Source organism: Syngnathus leptorhynchus, chromosome 5 (genome assembly GCF_054491065.1).
Source record: "Syngnathus leptorhynchus isolate UIUO chromosome 5, UIUO_Slep, whole genome shotgun sequence".
In the NCBI taxonomy this organism is placed as follows: Eukaryota; Metazoa; Chordata; class Actinopteri; order Syngnathiformes; family Syngnathidae; genus Syngnathus; species Syngnathus leptorhynchus.
Window position 1 is genome coordinate 13304287 of NC_141199.1, and position 21289 is coordinate 13325575.

Sequence of the window (21289 nt, forward strand, 5' to 3'; positions counted from 1 at the left end):
CATTGGTGTCTCATTCTCACCAACGGCACGACATTTATGCTACTTTAAAGTAACACCGTGGAAAACACAAAAATTACCTCAATACATTTTTTATAGCAAGTGCAGCTTTCAGTCATGTGTTTGTCTTTTTTTTTGTCCAATCAGATTTCAGCTTCGATGCATTGCCGTGCAAATATTTGCCCAGCCCCTTCAGAATCCCGAGTACTGGCGTCCGTCCAATATACACACATTTCAGATTCACCCAAAAAGGTAAAATCTGTATTTTTCCCATTCTCTGGTTGGTTCAGCGATGTTTATTAGCCAGATTGGTTGATCTTAAAATGTGCACCAAAGATTGGCAAACAGGATGTCAGACATGATTAAAAAAACAAATTTTTCAAAGCATACACTATTCAAGAGATATTGTAAATTCTGCATTAAAATGAATTGATCTGATGCAACTTTTCAACTTAAGTTTTTATTGAACAATTTTTTTAATTAAATTAAGTTTTTATAGGCATTCATCGACACATGATGCACATCTTCACTTGTACGCCAGAAAGACATACATACATAAAATTATGTTTTTCAGTAATGTGTGGTTGACTTTTTTTTTTCTTAATAAGCAAATAAAGAAAAAAATTCTTTAGCCTTTATACACCACTGTGTCTTTTGCTCTAATCCCAAAATAATAATCCACTTTCAACCAATTGTGGGCCAAATCAATAAAACCAATGAAAGGTGCAATAACACGCACGTGAATCCATCACTCATGCAATAAGTGAAGAAATACCAGTAAAGGCCACATGAACAATTGATCTGTTACTTTGGTGGCATTAAAAGCACCTCGTGAGGATTTGTCCAAAGCTCAATGAGCGCCACTGAAAAGCACACTAATGCTGTCACTTCACAATGTGTAGATATGTATTTATAGCATGAAAGGCTGGTCAAAGTGACCTGTGAGGGCTCATTGATTCAACTTTTCAGTATCATTAAAAAGAGCTTCAGAAAGAGACCCGTGCCATGCCGTATATGCAAAATGGGAAAACACAACTAGAGAAGCGAAAATGGAAAAAGCGAGCTTGACAGTGCGCAGCCGTTGATCAGATTGATCCTTTGACCCACTTGCATGTATGAAAAGACTCAGAATAAATCACTGGGGCTCCAGATGCCCAAAAGCGCAATGCTTTAGCTTGCTGACTCACTAATAAAGAGAAAAAGCCACTTTGATTGTGACCGTTGAGGAATGCAATAACGCTGACGTGCTGCAGTCGCCGCGGGAGGAAATACTTTAAGAGGTGACATAAGCGGAGACTAGCATGAGAGAGGCAGCGCACGCCTCTCATGGCCTGCAGTGAAGATCGTCTTCTTAGCTTTAAGCTCACAGCCAGTTTGCAAACGCAGACAGTGGGGCAAAAAGCGGCCATGCTGTCTAGTATTCTGAATATACAATAAAAACGCTGCAGTTTAAATCATTTCTTACAAAAGCATTTGAATAGACAAACTGGTAGAAATTGTGCAGGGCACTGTTATAGGGAGAATAAAGTTGTCAGGGAATTTGGCTGTTTTTTTCAAATCCATGATATTTGATTTTATTTCTTTCAATTTGACTCACCAATCAAGCTAACTGAAGTCTCAAGTCGTATAAAAATGACCAGAGAGTAGATATGGACAAAGGTTACGCAACGTATATAGAACATATCATATTTGTCAGAAATGAAATTTGTGTAAGAAATGAGGCAGCAATGATCCAAACGCTCAAATTTGTGACAAAATATGAATCACCACTTACACATCACATCTGACACGCACAGCATCAACTCATTATAATAACACGTCTTCGCATCTCATCCAAAACAACTTGGAGCAGCACATTTTCTCATTTGATCACGCTCTCGGGCCTGAGATAACAAGTGGCCGCCGGAAATCTCTCTTCTTTTATTTTCAAATATTATTATCACCGTATGTGTGTCTTCGCATCTCATCCAAAACAACTTGGAGCAGCACATTTTCTCATTTGATCACGCTCTCGGGCCTGAGACAACAAGTGGCCGCCGGAAATCTCTCTTCTTTTATTTTCAAATATTATTATCACCGTATGTGTGCCCCCATAAGGTCAAGCAAGCCCCCTAAACTCATTTGAGTGCATGACTCACAGGGGCCTCCCGTCTCCGTCCATCACCGCTGACAGGATGGCGTGTTAATACGCTCTGCATGCAGCCAGCCCGCTACGGCCTGTGGCTATCCTCCGCACCGTGCACGGACATATGGCCTTATTATTGCTTTTCTCTCTCAGGGAGAATACGGCGTCTGTGTGTTTGTGTGTGTGTGAGCGTTTTGTGTAGCACAGCCCTTGACAGACCACTTTTATTGCATGCGCAATTCGGCTGGTACACACCCAAAAAAAAAAAATGCTAGCATGAGCTTTTTTTAAAAGGGAAGTCAACCAAGATTCAAAACTCGGCTCACGGAGCTTCACGTCCACACGAATCACACTGGTGGCTTGATGTGATGAAGACTGATTGGAAAATCTTTCATGTGTGTGTGGGGGAAGTTTTGGTGTTGCTACGCCCGCCCTGAGGTCAACACCGGGATCAAAATTCTATACCTCCAGTCAGTCGAGTTGAGAAAAAAAATGAATGTTTGCTTGAAAAATCACATCTTTCGTTTTCTTACACACACACACATACAGACTAACGCACGGATGGATGATTGAGCGCTCATCCCAAGTCGCTCAATGCCCTTTGGGGATTGAAATATTTATGTTTATGGTGTTCTTGTTATCTCAGTAGTGCTGTGAGAGGATGCTGTGACAGCGTGTACCAATGCTCGAATTATTACCCAAAAAAATATGACTACCGTATTTTCCGGACTATAAGGCGCACCGGACTATTAGGGGCACCTTCAATGAATGGCCCATTTTAAACCTTTGTCCTTATATAAGGCGCACCGGACTATAAAACGCACCATTAATGCATCATGTCAGATTTTTAATCCAAATCAAATCATTTTCCATGTTACCTTTTTTATTTCAACTTCAGATGCAACAAATCACAACATAGTGATCCATAGTCTTTTTGATTTATGATTCATAGTCTTCAGCTGGCCACTTATGATTGATTTCATGACACAATGCTTCGGGCCAGTTTAAATTTTGGAATTTGGCCCATACTATTAGGCGCACTGTCGACTTTTGAGAAAATGTTTGGTTTTTCGGTGCGCCTTATAGTCCTGAAAATACGGTACATTTTACAGTAATACATCAAGCTGTTGCCAAACTACAGTGGCAGGATGGGAAATGAGGAAATGTGGGATGAAAGATGGCAGTTTTTAAAGGCTCACTCCTGCGTTCACATGTAATTCTCCAAATGTGTTTGTATGAATCTTTCTGGCAAATGTGCTTGTCCTGCAGTGGAAAGGTGAGAACAGTGTTAACATTGCCCATGAATTTAAACTGGAATGAATTATTGAACAGCAGCGCTCCTGCTTTTCTGTAACGTGCCAAAAGGCAAAACAAGGATGTTCTCGTGAGGAGAACAAAGAATGCTTTTTGTTTCTCGTATGTGAAGTGAAAAGGTTTTTATTGTCCTGCTTAACACGCTTTCCTTGGGTGTGGTGCTCGTGTGTTTGCATCTGTGTACTCGAGGTCTTGGTGAAGCACACGCGTGTTGTTGCTGCACCGCATCGATAGTTAACTCTGCTCCAGGCAATGAAAGTCCGACTACGATTTATTTCTGCTGTACTCGGATTCCAATTCTTATGATTTTATCTGTTATTGATCAGCCTACCTTTTGCATGACAACATGATTTGATCTCTTTAATAATTCACAAAATGCTAAAAACACAGTCACTTTATGACAATCATATTAAATTCTTGCCCACCTGAGTATTTCCTTGGAGTGACCAGTGTTGATGTTTTTCTTATCAAGAGTCCCGAAGCAGCTGGATTTTATGAGGGTGTGAGGCCCCCGATCCAATATCATGGTGGACGTCGCCGTGGCAATGACGGCGACTGCATCACGCACCCGGGCTTCGATGTTGTAATCCCACTCGTCGTATGACACCGATATCAGCCCTGCGTGGGGGGACATGATATGATGGAAGAGGAACTGGTAGGAATGGGTCCATGGATAACAATGGTGTCAAACTCTGGTCTGCGGGCCAAATTTGGCCAGTCGTGTCATTATATTTGGCCGGCGAAGACTTTATGTGTCAATACAAAAATTGCAAATTGTCTTCACTTGATGTTGAGATGTTGCTTGCAATTTTTATTACCGTTCTCTTTTTTTTTTTTTTATTTGAACAGGTCTTGGTAGTCTCTGATTTCAAAACTAGTTATTCATCAATTTGTTGTGTAGCCTCTACAGTATATGATATGAGACGGTCGGTCATACATTTATTTGTGTTGACAGTTATAATGGCCCTCCGAAGGAAACTATGACTACGATGCGGCCTGCAACAAAAATGAGTTTGACACCCTCGATGTATAAGAAATATAACGGACATCTCTTAAAAATACAGTGTTTGATGTAAAAAAAAGGTGAGAGTGCACATATGATTGGAAAGATGCAGCAGGTCGATTTTTAGGAGGGGCAGACATCCAAATAATTTAGCTAGCCCCTGGAAATCTGAGTGCCAGTCTCAGAAGAGGTGTAATGACAGGAAATTAATGGAAAACTGTGTACCGCACTCTCAAAACTTTAATAGGATGTATTCATATGCTAATATGTATGGATATGTTTTTTCCTTTCCTCAAGAGGAGCACATGAATGAAATACTTTGTGAACATGGAGAATGTGGTTCAGCCCTCAGCTCATTTTGTTATGCTTGGCTATCCAAGCGTGAGGAACCACTGATGTCTGCATGCATTTCTCTCACCCATAAACTCCAGCATTTTGGGGGGTTATGGTGCTTTGGCTGGTTTGCATTTTATTTCCAAATTCAGTGGAATGGAGCCAGCTTGATGTCAGCACTGACTTCACGACTGTCAACGGCTGCTGCTTGTCCAGTCTGTGTTTTACTTATCTATGAAATTATAAAATGTGTCTGTGTGAATTTCTCCAACGACCCACCCCCAAAAATTCCCTCTAGAACCATAACACTGCGCTAAACAGAACGCAGTCCCAGCAATGGTCGAAGCTAACTCGGTTGAATTGAATCCCGGCTGACCTCCCTGATTTTGTCAGCGAGAACATTTGAGGCATGTAAGGACTTTGCGATTAATAGATACGACTCATATTACATTTATTGGGAATACATTTATGTGGGTCGCCATAAAATGTAAAGGTAGTGTGATCTATGCCCTATTGGAGTTTTTAAAAAAAAAAGACATCTATAAATAAACATGAGTTGTAAGCTTACCTATTGGGAAAACAGACGGTACGTGGTCTGCATCTCCAGCCACCAGTGAGGGAACAATCCAAGTGAAGCCATAACCGGTGAGACCCACAGAATGAGCCACCTCGAAGATAGTGCTGGCCTCCTCTTTTGTGCAGTACAGAAGGATGACGGGACTCTGCAGTTTCTTCAATTGGTTTTGGATTTTGGAATCACCGTCATCCACTGACATGTCCAGCAGGAGGACTTCCTCCAGCTCCCAGCCTACAAAGCTATTGTCGATGGTACTGCGGACCTTGATGGAAAAGAGATGAAGATTTAATGGTGTGGAGTAGTAACAAAAGGCTGCTTTTTTTTTTTTTTTTTTAAACATTGAAAGTTTTGACAGAAAAAAATCAGTCGGATAGTTGCTGACTTCAGCAACCAACCCAGTTGTAAGTCGAACTTTTTTTGTTTTGTTTTGTTATGCAACTATCAAGTGTATGGCTGCTGTTGTGCATTACTCAGAGTCTCATAGCATTGCCTTGAAAAAGTCTCTGCTCGGCCCGGGAGATAAGCAGCCTCCAGCCTCAGTGAGCAGCTCTATTTAGAAAAAAAAAAACTAAATGTTCAGCGGCTCTGCGTTTTCCATTAAAGCAATGAGGGAACGGTACATGCGGGTCCATTTACATCAGAGTCTGCCAACCTTATCTTTTTTAAAAGCTGAAAATTATGCTTTGAACCCAAACCATCAGGTCCTCCACTTTGGCTGCCTTTTGTAAGGAACCACTTCATCATTTATATATCAACTGAGAAATATTACAAAATAGGGTAGGGGTAAAAAGCATGCATATTTACACACATCAGCAGATTCTACAGCTGGGGGGGGGGAAACACATTAAGTGAAAGCTCTCCTGTAATATGCTCCAAAGCGACAGATAATAACTGCTTGGTTCAAATAGAAATAAATGTTCTTTCCATGAAATGATATTCTTCACTGACCCCCGACTTGTTTCGGAACTGATGTTCATTTCCAAAGGCAGCTTCTTCACTGTGATGAAAATGTAGCAGACAGGTGGCATAGCCACCTACTGCGTTTGATTCTTAGGCTTAGCGTAACCACTTAGAGCGAGCGTGCTACAACTGTTTGCTCACCTTATTGACAAAGTCCTGGTAGCCCGGGTAGTATGTGGTCACTATGGAGAAGATGTACCAGTCGTATTCCTCCATGATATTCAACATGACCGAGGCCTGCTGCTCGATCGACGGGCCGAATTGGAAAAACATGGAGTTGTCGTCCTGGAAACGAGAGACGGAGAGCCAATTAGCTAACAAAGTCCACCAGCATGAGAGTGAAGACAGATAATTATGGCACATGCACAGTGACTCTGCGCCTCTGGAATAAATGTAGCTTTATTCATAAAGCTTCTTCAAACGTTAAAATGATCACAATGTATTAGGCCAGCGGCTTTCATCGGGTGTTGGTAACAAAAAAAAACAGTGTAGACCGAATTCTAATGCCATTGACAGCAGACTTGAAGTCACTTTGTCACTTGTAACATTTCCACGGCCACAACTTAAACAATGCTCAATTGCCTGACTGTTAGTTAAGACAAGACAAATATGGATTCTTAGCAAGACAAAAATCAGATTTCAAACGCTGGACATACAGCTAAAAAGCAACATTCCTTTTTGACCCAACTCTTCTTGAACGTGACCTGACTCCAAAGGGAAATATTCCATGAATTACCAGAGGCACTATTTGCTGTCAGTGTCCCCCCTCAAAGGGATTCTGAAGTTGCTATTTTAGGGTCAAAGGGATTCTGAAGTTATTTTCGGGTCAAATTACTCCTTATTGTCAACACAGCCTTTACAAGTATTACAACCGGCACGTGCGAGAAGAAGATAGCGAAGGAAGCGCTGTCTGGTGCTTTGAATCAGGGCAGGGTCAGCCATCCATGTCAAAAGCGCCAAGCGACTCATCAGGACGCGAGAGTCGAGATGGATTATTCATGAGGTGTAAGTGACTGGAGGCGACATGGCAGAGGGGCTGTAATGAGAGCGGCATCATGTCAGGGGTCCTCGGTTTGACAGCGGCTGACGACCGGAGCGACAAGACTGACTGCTGTTTTTGCTGTCCGGCGCACCGAGGATGCACTTTGCTTTTGAAGATGCACAGTGATACGTGGAAATACATATACACGGAAGACAACGCATCTTGAAGGACTTTGAGAAGCACGCTACAAATAAAAATGAATTGTTCAGATGAATGCTTTGATTTAAGTGATTCAACCACTGCAGGCTTCCTGGAAAATTGAAAATGGGGAGAATTACTATGCTTATTTGCCCGGAGCTTATATCCAGCACTTTGCTGCACACTTCATTAGGTAGAAGTGCACACTTTAATGTCATCCAGTATTTCCAGTATTTTTTTTCTCAGCTAGCTTAATGAGGTAAATGAATATGTTTTTGAGTTTTAGTCAAAATGGAAGTTTTTAATTATTTAGGTTGGTTGGTTGGTTGGTTGGTTGGTTGGATGGATGGATGGATGGATGGATGGATGGATGGATGGATGGATGGATGGATGGATGGATGGATGGATGATGGATGGATGGATGGATGGATGGATGGATGGATGGATGGATGGATGGATGGATGGATGGAGAGATCATATGGGCGTCAAGGGAAAATCTTAAATGTTCTTAATTGGTCTAAACATAATTTAAACATTCATGCGCAATGAAATGTTTGTGGTCATATGTGTGAATCATACAAGAGAGTGAGCGCTCATCAGGCACAATACATCACATTGGACCTCCAACTTCCGTACCCCCACCCCCACCCCTACCTTTTCTGCCATAGGGACAGAAATGATCTGCTACCTACTTTTCACAGTAATGAGGCGCCAACACCGCAGTGTCAAGAGAGGGTGAAAGGATTGGCAGTGTGGAAAAAAAATAAGGTGGTAGGGGTTGTACAAGCAAATTGAGGGAGAGTTAACACGTGATTTGCATCTATTGTGAGATCAACTTTTGCCGCGGGTGTTGGACAATATCTTCTCAAATTTTCTATTGGACACCACCCTGTTTTTTTTTTATTATCCAGTGACACGCTTGGGCAATATAGTTGATTCTGTCAAAGCTGTAGGCTTTCTTAAAAATCTAATTAGATATACACAATACAGCCAGAGGGATGATTTATTTCATAAATCATTTTATCAACCTACTACAGTAGGACCAGTTGTTGCTGCATGAACAAATGAAGCCTGCTCAGATGAAGGGTGAAACATCTTTCAAGACAACCACAACAGTACAGTTGCAATCCATTAAGAACAAAGCGATGAATGGATGAATGAGCCACGCCCCTTGATGATTACGTTTTTGGCACATATTTTAAAACAGGTGCATGACCGCATCTCCATTTGTCATTGAATGTCTATCCAGCGTACGCCGCAGCACTTTCTGCACTGTGATTTAGCCATTTTAATTGTCCTGCGGGATCAATAGTTTTGTCACAGCTGACCTTTCTGTATTTTCTCTTGGTGACATGTTGAGCCACAGTGACGTCGCACACAAACACACACATATTCCTCCTTAGGTTACTGGGCTGCCTTTTCATTTCCTCCCACCTACTCACTCTCTCCATTACCAGCTCAAGCTGCTTAAGTCGTCATCGTTTCCTCACTGTCACTTTTTTTTCCGCCGATTGTCTAAAAAAAAATTTTTTTTCAAAGAGCTGAGAGGTGTAATAACTTTTCAGATCAAAACCTGCTATTCAGTGGGATCAAAAGGTCACCACTTAATGTGTTCCTTCTCAGATTACAATTTTTCTTATTATGCTTTCAAAGATCATTATTGCTGTTTAATTCTTATGTGCTACTCAAATGGCGTTGATGATACATTTTTTTTTTCCTTTGGTACCTCTGACCCGCTCCCCTATTCCTTTTTATCCAATTCCTCTGTATGCTCCATTTTTGCCTCATGTTCTATACCTCATTAGTTCATGTCACAAATGTGTGAATCCTATAGGGCACAGTTAGAGCCCATCTATTTTCCCCCCCGCATCTCTCAGATGCATACATGCACAGTAATTATACGAAGAGGCCAGCTAAGAGGTTTGTCACTTCATTTTCCGGCTCCCTCATTTTGACTAAACTTCTAACGAGTGGGTTGGATTCAATTTATTTGAAAAACGAGCCATGGATTTTTGTGAAACAAACTTATTTACGTAACGAGGACGGTACTCAGCAGAGTGATGGATCTCACCAAGGCAAAACAATCCAGATTTGGATAAGAGACTAATTTTAAATGATCAAAAAATACACTCTCTCCCAGGGATGGATACAAACCTCTTCTTTGGTCCTGGCATCACTTCTCCAAAACGTTTTTGAAAAATGTGTGAATTAGTCAGATGTGTTGGAGGATTGAGACTAAAATAATGTACGAGTTGTGCTGCACTGGCGGAGCTAGAGGGGGGGGGGGGCACTGGCACCTGATGAAATGCTTGGACCCCCCCAGGCCAGACGATTGACTTGTTTCAGATTTTTTTTTTCCCATTTACCATTTCTCCAACAGTGTTTATTTGCTATTTTGCTAAGGGGGGAAAAAATCCTAGCTCTACCAGTCCTGATTGTTCCTCCAATAGTGTGGCGGTAGGTCATTTGAGATAACCATAAGAAGAATTAAAAGCTGTGTGACATTGAGTTGAAAAACAACAAAAAAAATGTTACAAGAGTCTGATGAATGGGACATGGAAAGAAAGAAAAGCCATGGTTCTTGTCATGCAGTGTGCAGCTCGTCTTCGATTCACAAGTACACTTGATCCTGTGCATCCTTTTCATCAGCACATCTAAGACGAGGGACTGTGATAGCGATCTGTTCCACGCACGCCTTTTAATGCACTGCTTCGTCTCATCCTGACCGGATTATTGCGGTGTCGTGGTTTTAAGTCTGCCGTGCTTTAAAGTCTACCGATGTCTCAGTGTGACGGATTAATGTCCAAAAGTTTTGCTGTTGTTGTTTTTTTGGGGGGGAGGGGGAAAGTTCTGATGCATCTGTCTGGACAAGTAAGAATGATCCAAATATTTCCCCATTTACCTCCACATCCCTTTGGAGCCATCAGAATATTTGCTTCTATGCTCAAAAGTCAGTTGAGGTGTCAAAACTGGGACTACCTCAACCAACTTGTGTTCTTGAAACTCAATAAAAAATTTATTCTACACAACAAAATAGATACAATACTGACATAATTAAATCCGTACGTAAAGACAATCTGATATACACAAACAGGTCATTGCCACTGATTTACTTTCAAGTCTACGCTAGTATGGAGCAAGTTGTGACCAATTAACGTTCTGTCACTTTGGTGGTTCTTGCTAATAAAAATTCTCTTCCATCTTGCCACCTCTTCATTCTCACGTCAGTGAGATCAAACGTGCTTTTTAAACTCAGAATGGTCTTGCCGTGCTGAATATGCCACCGTACACAAATCATCACTCAGAGTTTCAACTTTTGTGCGAGCAACCACCGCAACCATAGTTTGTGTTCACATCCACAACGGCGCAAATACCCGTTTTTAACCGCAATGCACGCAGTTAGTTGCCCATAATGTTCAAAAAAGCATTGCCACAAACCAAGTTAATATTCACCATCATTGCTCACGTTACCATCCATCTGCTAGGAAGACTTTAAGGTCGGGCTTTTCAAGTTCTACTTCCCCAGTTTTTTTGAGCCATTAAGACTGTCAGGGATCGTCCTGCTGCGTCACTGTACAGTGCTGAGGGCCTGAAAGGATTTGGCAACTCATCTCCATGTCATGCCTATGAAAGTCTGTCTCCAATTAGATTTGCAAAGGGGAACAGCAACGTATCAGCCCGATGCTCAACAAGCTCTGGTGGGAGCGGATTGGGGAGAGAGAAAGAGACAGAGAGCGCTTGACAACACAGGCAAATGTTAAGAACTCACAGACACGCTCACATCGTGACACACAAAACGGCAGTGTGCGCATAGCGCCTGGGCAACAATCAGCTTTTCCACTTCATCACACTCGTCTTTCGCCTCCTTTCATCTTCTTCCCTCTATCTTCCCCTCCTCACAGTCAGCGCGCAGCCGTTGCTGTCAATCGTTCCCAGTGTGACACACTCACACACATAGTAGCCCACTGTTTTTTAATTTCATAATCATCTGTTGAATTATCAATGACCTGTTTCAAAAGACTCTCAGCTTCATTTATCCCATTTTAAACATCCTATAATGTCCTGATTGAATGACATGTTGCTATTTCTGTCCAGGAAATGATTGGCGAAGCGGTGGAATATGATTCACTCCCGCAGTGGGACTGTTTCTCGAGCGCGTGTGTGTGTCTGGGGGCTGCATTTAAACCCGATAAAAATTAGGACATGGTGTGTGCAATTGTTTTCTGTTTGTGTGTGAGTGAATGACGTTACAAATTATTTTAATTTAGGTAAAGATATTTCATGGTCCAGCACCCAATTGGAGTTGAGGTTCTTTGTTTGGCTGTTCATTAGTAAAGCCTGAATAATCCTGATACTTTATGCAAACAAGATACAAGAACATTTTGCATTTAGATGCAAGACAGGGTGATATTTTTAATGATTACTATATTTGATCAAATATCAAAAATAAGAAATATATGTGATCAAGCATTGGAAATTGAAATTAAATACAGAGATTATAGACTACTTGAATGCTAGAAATGTGATCAATTGTGAGGTGCAGGCCTGGATTTTTTTTCTTTACGAACACCCCCAATTGAGTGTGATTTCAATAATTAATTCTCTGGTTAAAAATAGCAATAATATTTGGTCAAATACACAAGCAAATATATCATTGGGCCAGAAATTATTCATTCAAAATTATTCACAAACAAAAACCTGCATGAAGGGATTTGTCATTTTTCTAAAAATCATAAATTCACAAGACATAGGCCATCCGGATTGCAGTCGTATAATCATTCAAATACGCTTAAAGCAATTTTATTTCTTCTTTTAGGGTAAGTAAAAAAAAAGCATGATGGATTTGTGCATTTATCTGCCAATGTCTCTGCTAGTCCATGCCACAGCGGGGCTTCCTATTTACCTCTCCAAAAGAAGCCATGACGTCCTCTATTGTGTGTCACCAACTACTGGCTTGTAATCAACTGACTGCCTAATAAGCGCTAATTAATCTCTTTGTCTTGAAACCGTGTCAACCTCATTTACAAACGTGCAATGACCAGTGAACACTCACCTCCATTGTGACACGAGAAGGAAGCAATTAAACGCCCTATTCAATCGTCAATTGTTACACTCGAGACATGATGTCATTCAAGCCCAAAATGTTACACGGGGAAGTAAAGCTTGTTAAGAGGAACGCTTGAAATGAGAAGAACGTTTTTTTTTTTGTATTGGTTGAGGCAGGACATTTTCAACTTTCTACACAATCTTTTTCAAGGGGTGCATTTTAAACGTGTGTTGATCTTCTCTCATCATTCAGATGTGTTCCTACTACACTGAAAGAGGTAGATGAAGAAGTTAAACATCTCTCAGGGACCCTTCAGGGAAATGGAACATGGAAAAGAACATATTCCGTATTGCAAGAGAGGCAATCCAAACCATGCGGAGGAAACTCATTTCAGTGGCAACAATCTTGTTGTTTTATCTAGAACAAAGTATCTTAACTCTGATGAAGGCGGAAGTTCATGCCGAAACATGTCAGGTAATGTAACCAAAACACCCTGTTTGTGATAAAAGAACCAAAAAGTGATTGAAAAAAGGAAACAGAATGAACTTAGTACAACAAAGTATCTTAAAGTTAAAAGTAAAGTATCTTTTAAAAGAACTAGAAAAAATGTTTATTTTTTTGTTTTTCTTTATTGAAAAAAAGTATCTTTGTGTTTCGATTCATGCCAGTAACGTACATTGACAGGAAGCACACTTAAATTATTCCCTCTGCTGTCTTCAAACTCAATAAAGATAGCCCCTCCCTTATGGCAATAAAGGGTGAATTAAACTAACAATCCCTTCAAAAAGAGCAAATCCTGCTAAGACAAGCGGGGGAGTCAATTCAGCGTTACCCTTGGCCTCGCCAGTTAATGGAAAGCGCCTTCGTGAAGAGTTGATTATGCTCGTTTGCACTGGCGGCAATGCAGGTAATTAATCACTGACACGTGGGAGCCGTGTATACTGATTGGGAAAGATAGCGCCAATCGAAACTAGCCGCACAATCAATTAGCTATGACCTATGCAACCCAGTTGCAACTGGATGTCTGTTTCAGAAAAACAGAAATGGAAGAAAGAAAAAGAGGTATAGATACCATATTGACTTGTCTTTGTACATGTCATCCTATTCTGCAAGATTCCAAATTTGTGCAGCGACGAAGATATCACCCACATGGAACTCATTCTCTGCTTTGCTCCGAGTAGTGAAGGTGAGCTTGTCACACAGTCAGAGATGATGTCAAGGCTTTACTCGTCCCGCTTCTATTCAAGCGCATCCAAATCACCCCCGTCAACAGTTTGGATAACAGTTAGTCACACGTGAAATGAAAACCAACACTCTCAGCACTATAGTGCAACTGCACTTCTTGGAATTGAGTGTGTTCTATCATACACGCATTCGGACATTTTTTTTTTTTGTAATGTCTGTTTTCCCCACTCCAGAATAAGTTCAAACCAATGAATAAATTATATTATATTATATTATATTATGTTATGTAACATTATATTATTTTATTTTTATATTATATTATATTAAAATATATTATATCATTGTCAATGTACTTCACTTTCTTTCATTATTGAAATAAACTATTAGTCATGAGCATGACTCATTGTTTGGATTTCTAGAAAGCAAAATTGTTATAATCATTTCATTTTTTAAGCGTTTCAGTACAATCAACACTTCCCACTCTGAAAAGAAAGCTTGGAAGGGGGTGTAAAGATAAAAAACTGGTTAGTATACTAACACGAACACGAATATGACAGTTGATAATGTGATGATAATTAGTAGTCGATAAAACCGTTTCTAACATAAATGAAGGTTTCAGTCTTTGTGAATGCACCTCAAGGCAGTTGGAAATATTTTGCATTTAAGCTTCAACATTTACATGAAAAAGATGGTAGTTTCCAAGCATGTAATCATCTTAAATTAGGCGGATTGTGTGATCTCCAATAAGCCACTTTCACACTTATGCTTCAGGCACTTTGATTCGACTAAATGCAAAAACAAAGTCGTTGTGTAAAAATGCCGCCTCTCATCAGCATACTGCAGTCTCGTAGTAGTTCAAGTCAAAGAGCCTAAAGATATCCCAAGTGCATGAGGGTTTTTTTTTTAAACAGAAAAAATCAGCAATAACAATAAACGTATTCCGTGACACAAATCATAACTTCTGCTTCACAAGTAAGACAAAGCATTTGTTGTTAAATTCTAGGGTGGCGGAAAGGCGTCAATCCATGATTTACGACAGACAGAGAACATTTCTCAAATAAAAGTGGGAGTGCTGTATTTTCATTTTTCTCTGTTCAAATCATATTCTTCGCAGGCTACTTTCCGGTTCATAGAAAACAGCTTAAGCTTGACGAGCAGGACTCTGGCATTGGCAATCTGGCCAGGGGGCAAAGGTTCCCCTGCAAGTTAAAACGGTGAAAAGAGAAAATAAACTCCTCTTTAGCGAGATAGTGGGGGGGGGGCTGGAAAACCAATAGCACCCTCAAGATATTTCTGCCCCTCACCCCTTCGAAGCAAATCGATTGTTTACAATTGTGCTCAATTTGATTGCTGTGATTGGCTGGCAACCTTTTGCTGCTTAATTCATATCCCAAAGTGAAATCTTGACTTGACTTCCTCTTTATTAAAGAAAGGAAAGCAAGTACTTGTCATCCCTCCTTCCTGTTCCTGTCTGCCATCCATGTCATCCGTCTCTCTGAACACCTGAGGCGAGAGGAGTCAAGTGCACGGTGCAATTTGAGCCACAAGGTTCAAAACCTTGTCATGACGTGATTTTCTCTCCTTTCCTGCATCTTTTCACCTCCTCCTCTCTCCTCGCGGCGTATCCCTCATGTGTTTCCAGAAATTCATCACCACCTGGGGGATGAATGTGATCCCCCCTCCAAGCTCTCATTTGGAAGCTCACCCGACATAACTCCATTCACTGGTGGCTCCTGCTCATTTTCTTCCCCTCACGTGCTTATCTCCTCTTGGCTGCACACAAGCAACATGAAAATAAATGAATTGGATGAAATCAGGATAAGTGTGGTAGCGTGGTTACTGATACGAGAGAATCAATCATCCTTTTCATCAGCCGTCTCCATCCCACCTTGTCATATATGTCACCCCCCCCCCCTCTCCCCTTCTCCTCCCCTCCATCTACTTTTCAACCTTCCCGCTCTTCAATTCGTATCTTTTGGTGTCATTCCTCCTGTTCCAACTTGATGAAAAAACACCCCTAGCCTCTCTCAAGCTTATTCTATGTTCATGGAAAATACAAATGCAACACAAGTTGGATACTTTTCCTCCATTTTGCCTTTTTTTTTTTAGGGGGGGGGGGGGGTTTACGTCTTCCTCAAGTGGTTGTGACTGACAGCAGCTGGCCTGTCAACTAGGTACGAGTCAAGATGGCGAAAAGTGAAAGAGGGACAGACAGGACGGCGTGAGGGGATAGGAGGAGACGTTTCTAATTCAAAGAGACATGCAGTGTTTCCGTGGCAACTCGGTTCCCATGGAAACGGCCGTGCTAAAGATGCCATTAGTGTGTGGGAAAAAAATATATATACTCTGTTGCACTGTATATGGGTAAAAATATCATCGCGCTGGCATTTGCGAACGACGGCGGCGGGCCGACACATATGAGCGCAATAACAGTCAATAAAACACTTGAGGTCGACCATGATGGGCCAATTACGAGACTGTTGGTTGACCCCCCCCTTGGGAAAACGCATTTATAGCTGATTTTACCCACTCAAAATTTGGCCGCAGGGGGGAAATCTCTCCACGTATTTGCTCATTGATGATGACATTCTTCAGCCCGAGACCACCGATGTCAACATGCCGATGATCAGGCTTACGCTGAATATAACTAGCACAAACTAACCGCGGTTGACAGATGTGGACCATACATAAAGTCCTCGCTGTGTTTATTGTGGTAGGGGGGGGGGCATGAGGGGTGTGACAGAGCTGCGTGAATGACTCAAAAGTTTCAGTTGTTATTGCAAAGAAATGTTCCTGAACATCACGAGAGCTGCAAAAATAGCAGTCAGACATTTTTGAGCTCTAAACCTTGCGCAATACGGATTTTAAAATGCATTGTAATTCATAGCTCAGAAAAAAACTGTTTCTAGCCTAATTTTACTATGATGATGGTTATTTTTATTACTTTGATGAAAAACAAGGACAAATTCTGAATCAGTGCAAATAATTAATCCCTAAAAGTTATTTGCATGTCTGTTCATAAAAATATTTTGTAAAGCTATGTTGATTTCCGTCACTCTGAGTATCATATTGGTGTATATCACCTAATGTAATACCCAAATTTAAATAAATAGCTTTTAGGTTGCTGTGCCCTCTGTCACTGATTGATTCTGCTATGGCAATAAAAAAAAATCCTAAACATTTCTTACTATAAACTTTTTTTCCCGTTGAAATGGCAAAGAATATAAGCCGTGTGAGCTGGCGCCTGTCGAGGAGCAGGGCTTACTTTGATGCCAAGCAGGAGGCTGGGGGGAAAAAAAAGGGAGATTAGAGAGAAGAGCGGCTGCAGACAAAGATGTGGCGTAAAGATACTGGAGGAGAGAATGAGAGTGAACAGGGTGGAATTCGCAGAAACAGAATGGAAAATTAAGGACAGCAAGTAGGAAAAGGAGTGTTGACTAAATGTGACTGCGTGTGATAGTCTGCAGTGGAGAACAGCTGCAGTGTCACAGCACATCTCAGAGGCTGTTATCACACACTCATACAAACTATATATAACTATATATAACTATATATAACGATATAAAGATCGTGGGAGTGAAGCTGGAACGAGGTCAGTGCTTCCAGAAAGAAAGAGTGAGTGAGAAGTGCCAGTCAATGGGCGTCACTGTCAGCATATATAATGGCCAGCCAGTTCCATATGTCAGTCATGCTCAGCAGCTGTCACAAACACATTTCACATGCTGTGCGTGATTGTTAAAACAAACACATCTTTGGGATGCAGGGATATATGTGAAACAGCAAATTTGACATACTGGAGCTCAGTGGTACTCAAATATAAATCCCACAGGAAGATTAGTTCATGTTTATGTATATAAAACGTCTACTAATATCTGTTCAATTTGGGGGGGGGGGGGTTAGGTTGTAAATGATAAATAATTCAAAAACTTTCACTGCATTAGTGTACCTGATACAACTCAATTATGATTTTCAGTATTATTTTTTTTATCTTTGAGTATGAATGTAAACTAAACAACTGAAATAAATGGTTACCCAAATGTGCAGCCACATAACTAATAACATTCTGCTACCATTCAAAGAGCCTCGTTATGGACTTGTTAATATTGTTAAAAAAAATCTCGTGTGCCCAAATTGTTGTTTCTGCTTTTTTCTTTTTTAAACACCCTCTTATGCACCTTTCTCTCTGCTCAACAAGTTCCACAAGTCTGAGCGATGAATAAAAGCATCCCCCCCACCCTCTCCCCCATTGCATTTAGAGCTAACATGACCTTTCGGAATTAAATACTCAGAGCCGGCTGTCTCCCCCATTTACCGGCCCTCTCAGCCTGATGCAAAAGCATGAAAATCATCCCATTGAATTTTTTTTCTTTACACCCGCAAGCATCTTTTATCTTCAAATCTTTTATCTGACACTTTGCTTTCATCTTCCGCATTCCCAAAGAGCACCATAAGATGACTTCATGACCAGTATACAGTCGTTTCGGTTAAATTGTCATGCAATACTTTAACTTGCAGTCACGTGGGCCCTTGAGACTAGTGATAAATAGAAATGAAACTAAATGGAAAAAAAAATCACAACTAAAGGACTGCTGTGGAAAAAAAAAAGGTAATCAAAACAAGAAAGTTCAATTATTGTTCATCTAGGGGAAAAGCCTGTTGGGAGAAGCTGCGTCACCAGCTCAATATCAAAATGTAGTTTGGATGTTTTGAAATAAAATCCTCTATAAACCAAGGAAGGTCACTGTGGCGTTTCCTGTCTTGGAAGCCGGATTGTCTGTCCCTTTGCCGAGTTATTTAAAGAAAGAGATTTCGCTCAGCCGACGGGAAGGAGCTTGACTGACAAGCCTCATAAGTCAGCCGGCCACTAAAGGTCCTTCCTCAGACTATAAATGATATTTATCGAGTGCGACAAGGGTCAGTAATCGATACATGCCGGTTTTGTCTCCAACTAATTGGGAATCAAAAGTGATCAAGATGACCGCTATTATTTTCCTTTCTGAAAAGCTTGACATTATTCCCACATGAGGAAATAAGATGAGTGAAATCATTAGGTTTCATATGCTGGAATGTTAAATGGCCGCATGAGGGGAGATAAAAAAAAACAAAAAAACAGTCTTACGAGCTGTAACCGGGTGCAACGGCGTCACGTCGCCTGTGATCTCCAAAATCAGTCAGGCAGACCACGCTCCCGCCGCACAAACACCGATGAAGTGGATTCATAATGGGGTAAGACCAAGGCAAGGGGAGGGGCTCACATTTTATTGTGTACTTAAGGAGGTGCAAGTCACTAGCTGCATGTGTGGAAGTGTCAAGATTGTGAGAGAGAGAGCCAGAGATCTAAAAAAATCTCCAAGTCGGTTTACTTGGAAGTTGAGCGAAAAAAGAAAAAAATCTAATTCTAACCGGCAACAGATTGCATCACCCCTTGAAGGCCTCACTGTGTTTCATTTTCAACGTAACACAGCACTTAATTTTAAGCGGAGTGCAGTTAAAACGGATCCTTAAAATGAAACAAGACATATGACAAGGGAAAAAAAAAATATGCTGTGATGTTGATGCCCACCTGACATAGTTTCCTCCTCAGTGTACTGACAGAGAACCACCTCGGGCTTTTGTTGATGAAACATGTCAAAATTACTGTGAGCACTCTTTTTTTATTCTTCTCTCTCTCTCTCTCTCTCTCTCTCTCTCTCTGACAGAACAACGGCCTTTCCAAACGTTTATTAAGCCTCAACACTGAATAATTTGCTTTATGTTATTTTAGAGTGACGACGAATGAAGTGATAAAGACAATACCAAATGCCCAATTAAGGTGATGAATAGAACGCTTGGACTGAGAGTGGCAGAGTTGTTCCTTCCAATTAAAAGAGATGCCGGAGTGCTACTACTACGTTGACGCTCACAAGCAACAGCATCAATCGTCTTGTTTTGATGTATGGAGCATCTTTGTCACAATGACAGCGCACAAATCGACGAGACAGACCCATCTCGGTGACGTGTGAAATGGATGACAAACATCTCGTGCATTACAGATGCCCTGGACTCACAATGATGATTCATTTTCTTGTCTGAATGCTTCACAAGACGACTCATTTTCTTTTCGTGCAATATGCACATGACTATTACTCTTGTTATTGGACCCTGCTGGTGTTATTCCATGCCATCGGTGTCTAACTCAAGGTCCGAGGGCCAGTTGTGGCCCACCACATCTTTTTATGTTCAGGAAGACTTCTACATTATATTGTAACAGAAATTAACGATCTTGTTTGCTGTATCTGTCAAATGGTTCAAATGTTATTTCCGTTGTTAAGATTTGATGTGCAATTGATGTATAATAATAACATCAAATTTTACTGTATCCGCTTTTTTAAAGAGAATTTGGAATGAAAAAAAAAATCAAGCCAAAGTATTTCATTGTTACTTTTATGCAGATAATTCAAGTAGATGAAGGCTCACCTTTTTTGTTTTCCCATAACACCCATCGACTTAGCGTTCGGCGACAATTAGGATTATACGTGTGTGCCAGAAAGCGGATTTTTAATGGCACTTTCATTCAGTTGTACGATGCCGATTCACCCCACGTTCCCTATCGACCACCTGACAGACACTTTTTCACCCCGTGAGAGATTAGTATTTAACATGCAGCAACTGTAAGCCCTCCTGCATAATTAAAAGTAACGGCAGGCCGCGTGGAGAAGCCAAACCATGCAACCAAAATCAAATGCGGTGAAAGATTTTTCCCGATGCCCTGCATTCTTATACTATATCTTATATATATACTGAAAACCCTGACTATAATCTCCCCAAACACAGGCAGGCACAAGGCTATTATCATTCGGCAGCAGCAATGAGCATACACACAAAACAGAGGCGAGGAACACAGCTTACGTCCCCACAATAGATCTGGAAGACCTCATTAGTCTCCAGAGCCAAAGTCGAGTGCGAGCCCAGGCCGACGCCGTCGTCCTGTTCTGCCAATAACGACGCAAGGAAGCTCATGGCTAAATGGAAATGTGCAACTTGTTTAGTGCAGATTGGGCCTACCTGCATCTGTCAATGACGCACTTGCTCATTATAAATAGGCTGCTGGAGAGGAAAATCAAGCTTGCCGTGGTATTGTTTGCGTGGCCTTGCCATGTCTACAGAGAATGGGCACGGGCTATTTAAACATTGCAAAAGAACACGTGCAGCCGAGGGAAAAAGTTTTATACAAACAAACCACGCCGGTGATTTGCTATTGCGACATCTCATTTTATTGGGTAAACCAAAATAATTTGAATCCGTGCCTCAATGTCCATGCTTTTTTTCTGTGAATTATGTTCATATGAATTTAATTATACGGAATTAATTTTGGGCGCCCCCTTGAGTTCACGGCACCTTTTGCATCTGCCTTTCTTGCCTATTAGGTGAGCCTGTGTGCAATCAATGTTTTTAAATAGAAATCAAATTGCTGAGATATTGATGCATGTACCAACTAGCTCTCCATAAAAGCTGGCTGAAAAATGATTTGAGAGTAATGTGGAGTCAAATAATGACAGACATAATATTGGTGGCCTGATGAGGAATGG

The 21289-nt window shown here is 41.0% G+C and overlaps 1 protein-coding gene across 1 annotated transcript in view; it reads right to left on the minus strand.

Annotated features, from left to right (window-relative positions):
- Positions 1 to 21289, minus strand: part of grin2bb (glutamate receptor, ionotropic, N-methyl D-aspartate 2B, genome duplicate b) — a 47804-nt gene that overhangs the window by 14329 nt on the left and 12186 nt on the right. Inside the window, exons 4-6 of the mRNA XM_085911547.1 lie at positions 6451 to 6594; positions 5341 to 5611; positions 3862 to 4054 (exon numbers count right to left, since the gene is read on the minus strand). Of these exons, the coding sequence (XP_085767673.1) occupies positions 3862 to 4054; positions 5341 to 5611; positions 6451 to 6594 (608 nt within the window). The remainder of the gene's footprint in view (positions 1 to 3861; positions 4055 to 5340; positions 5612 to 6450; positions 6595 to 21289) is intronic.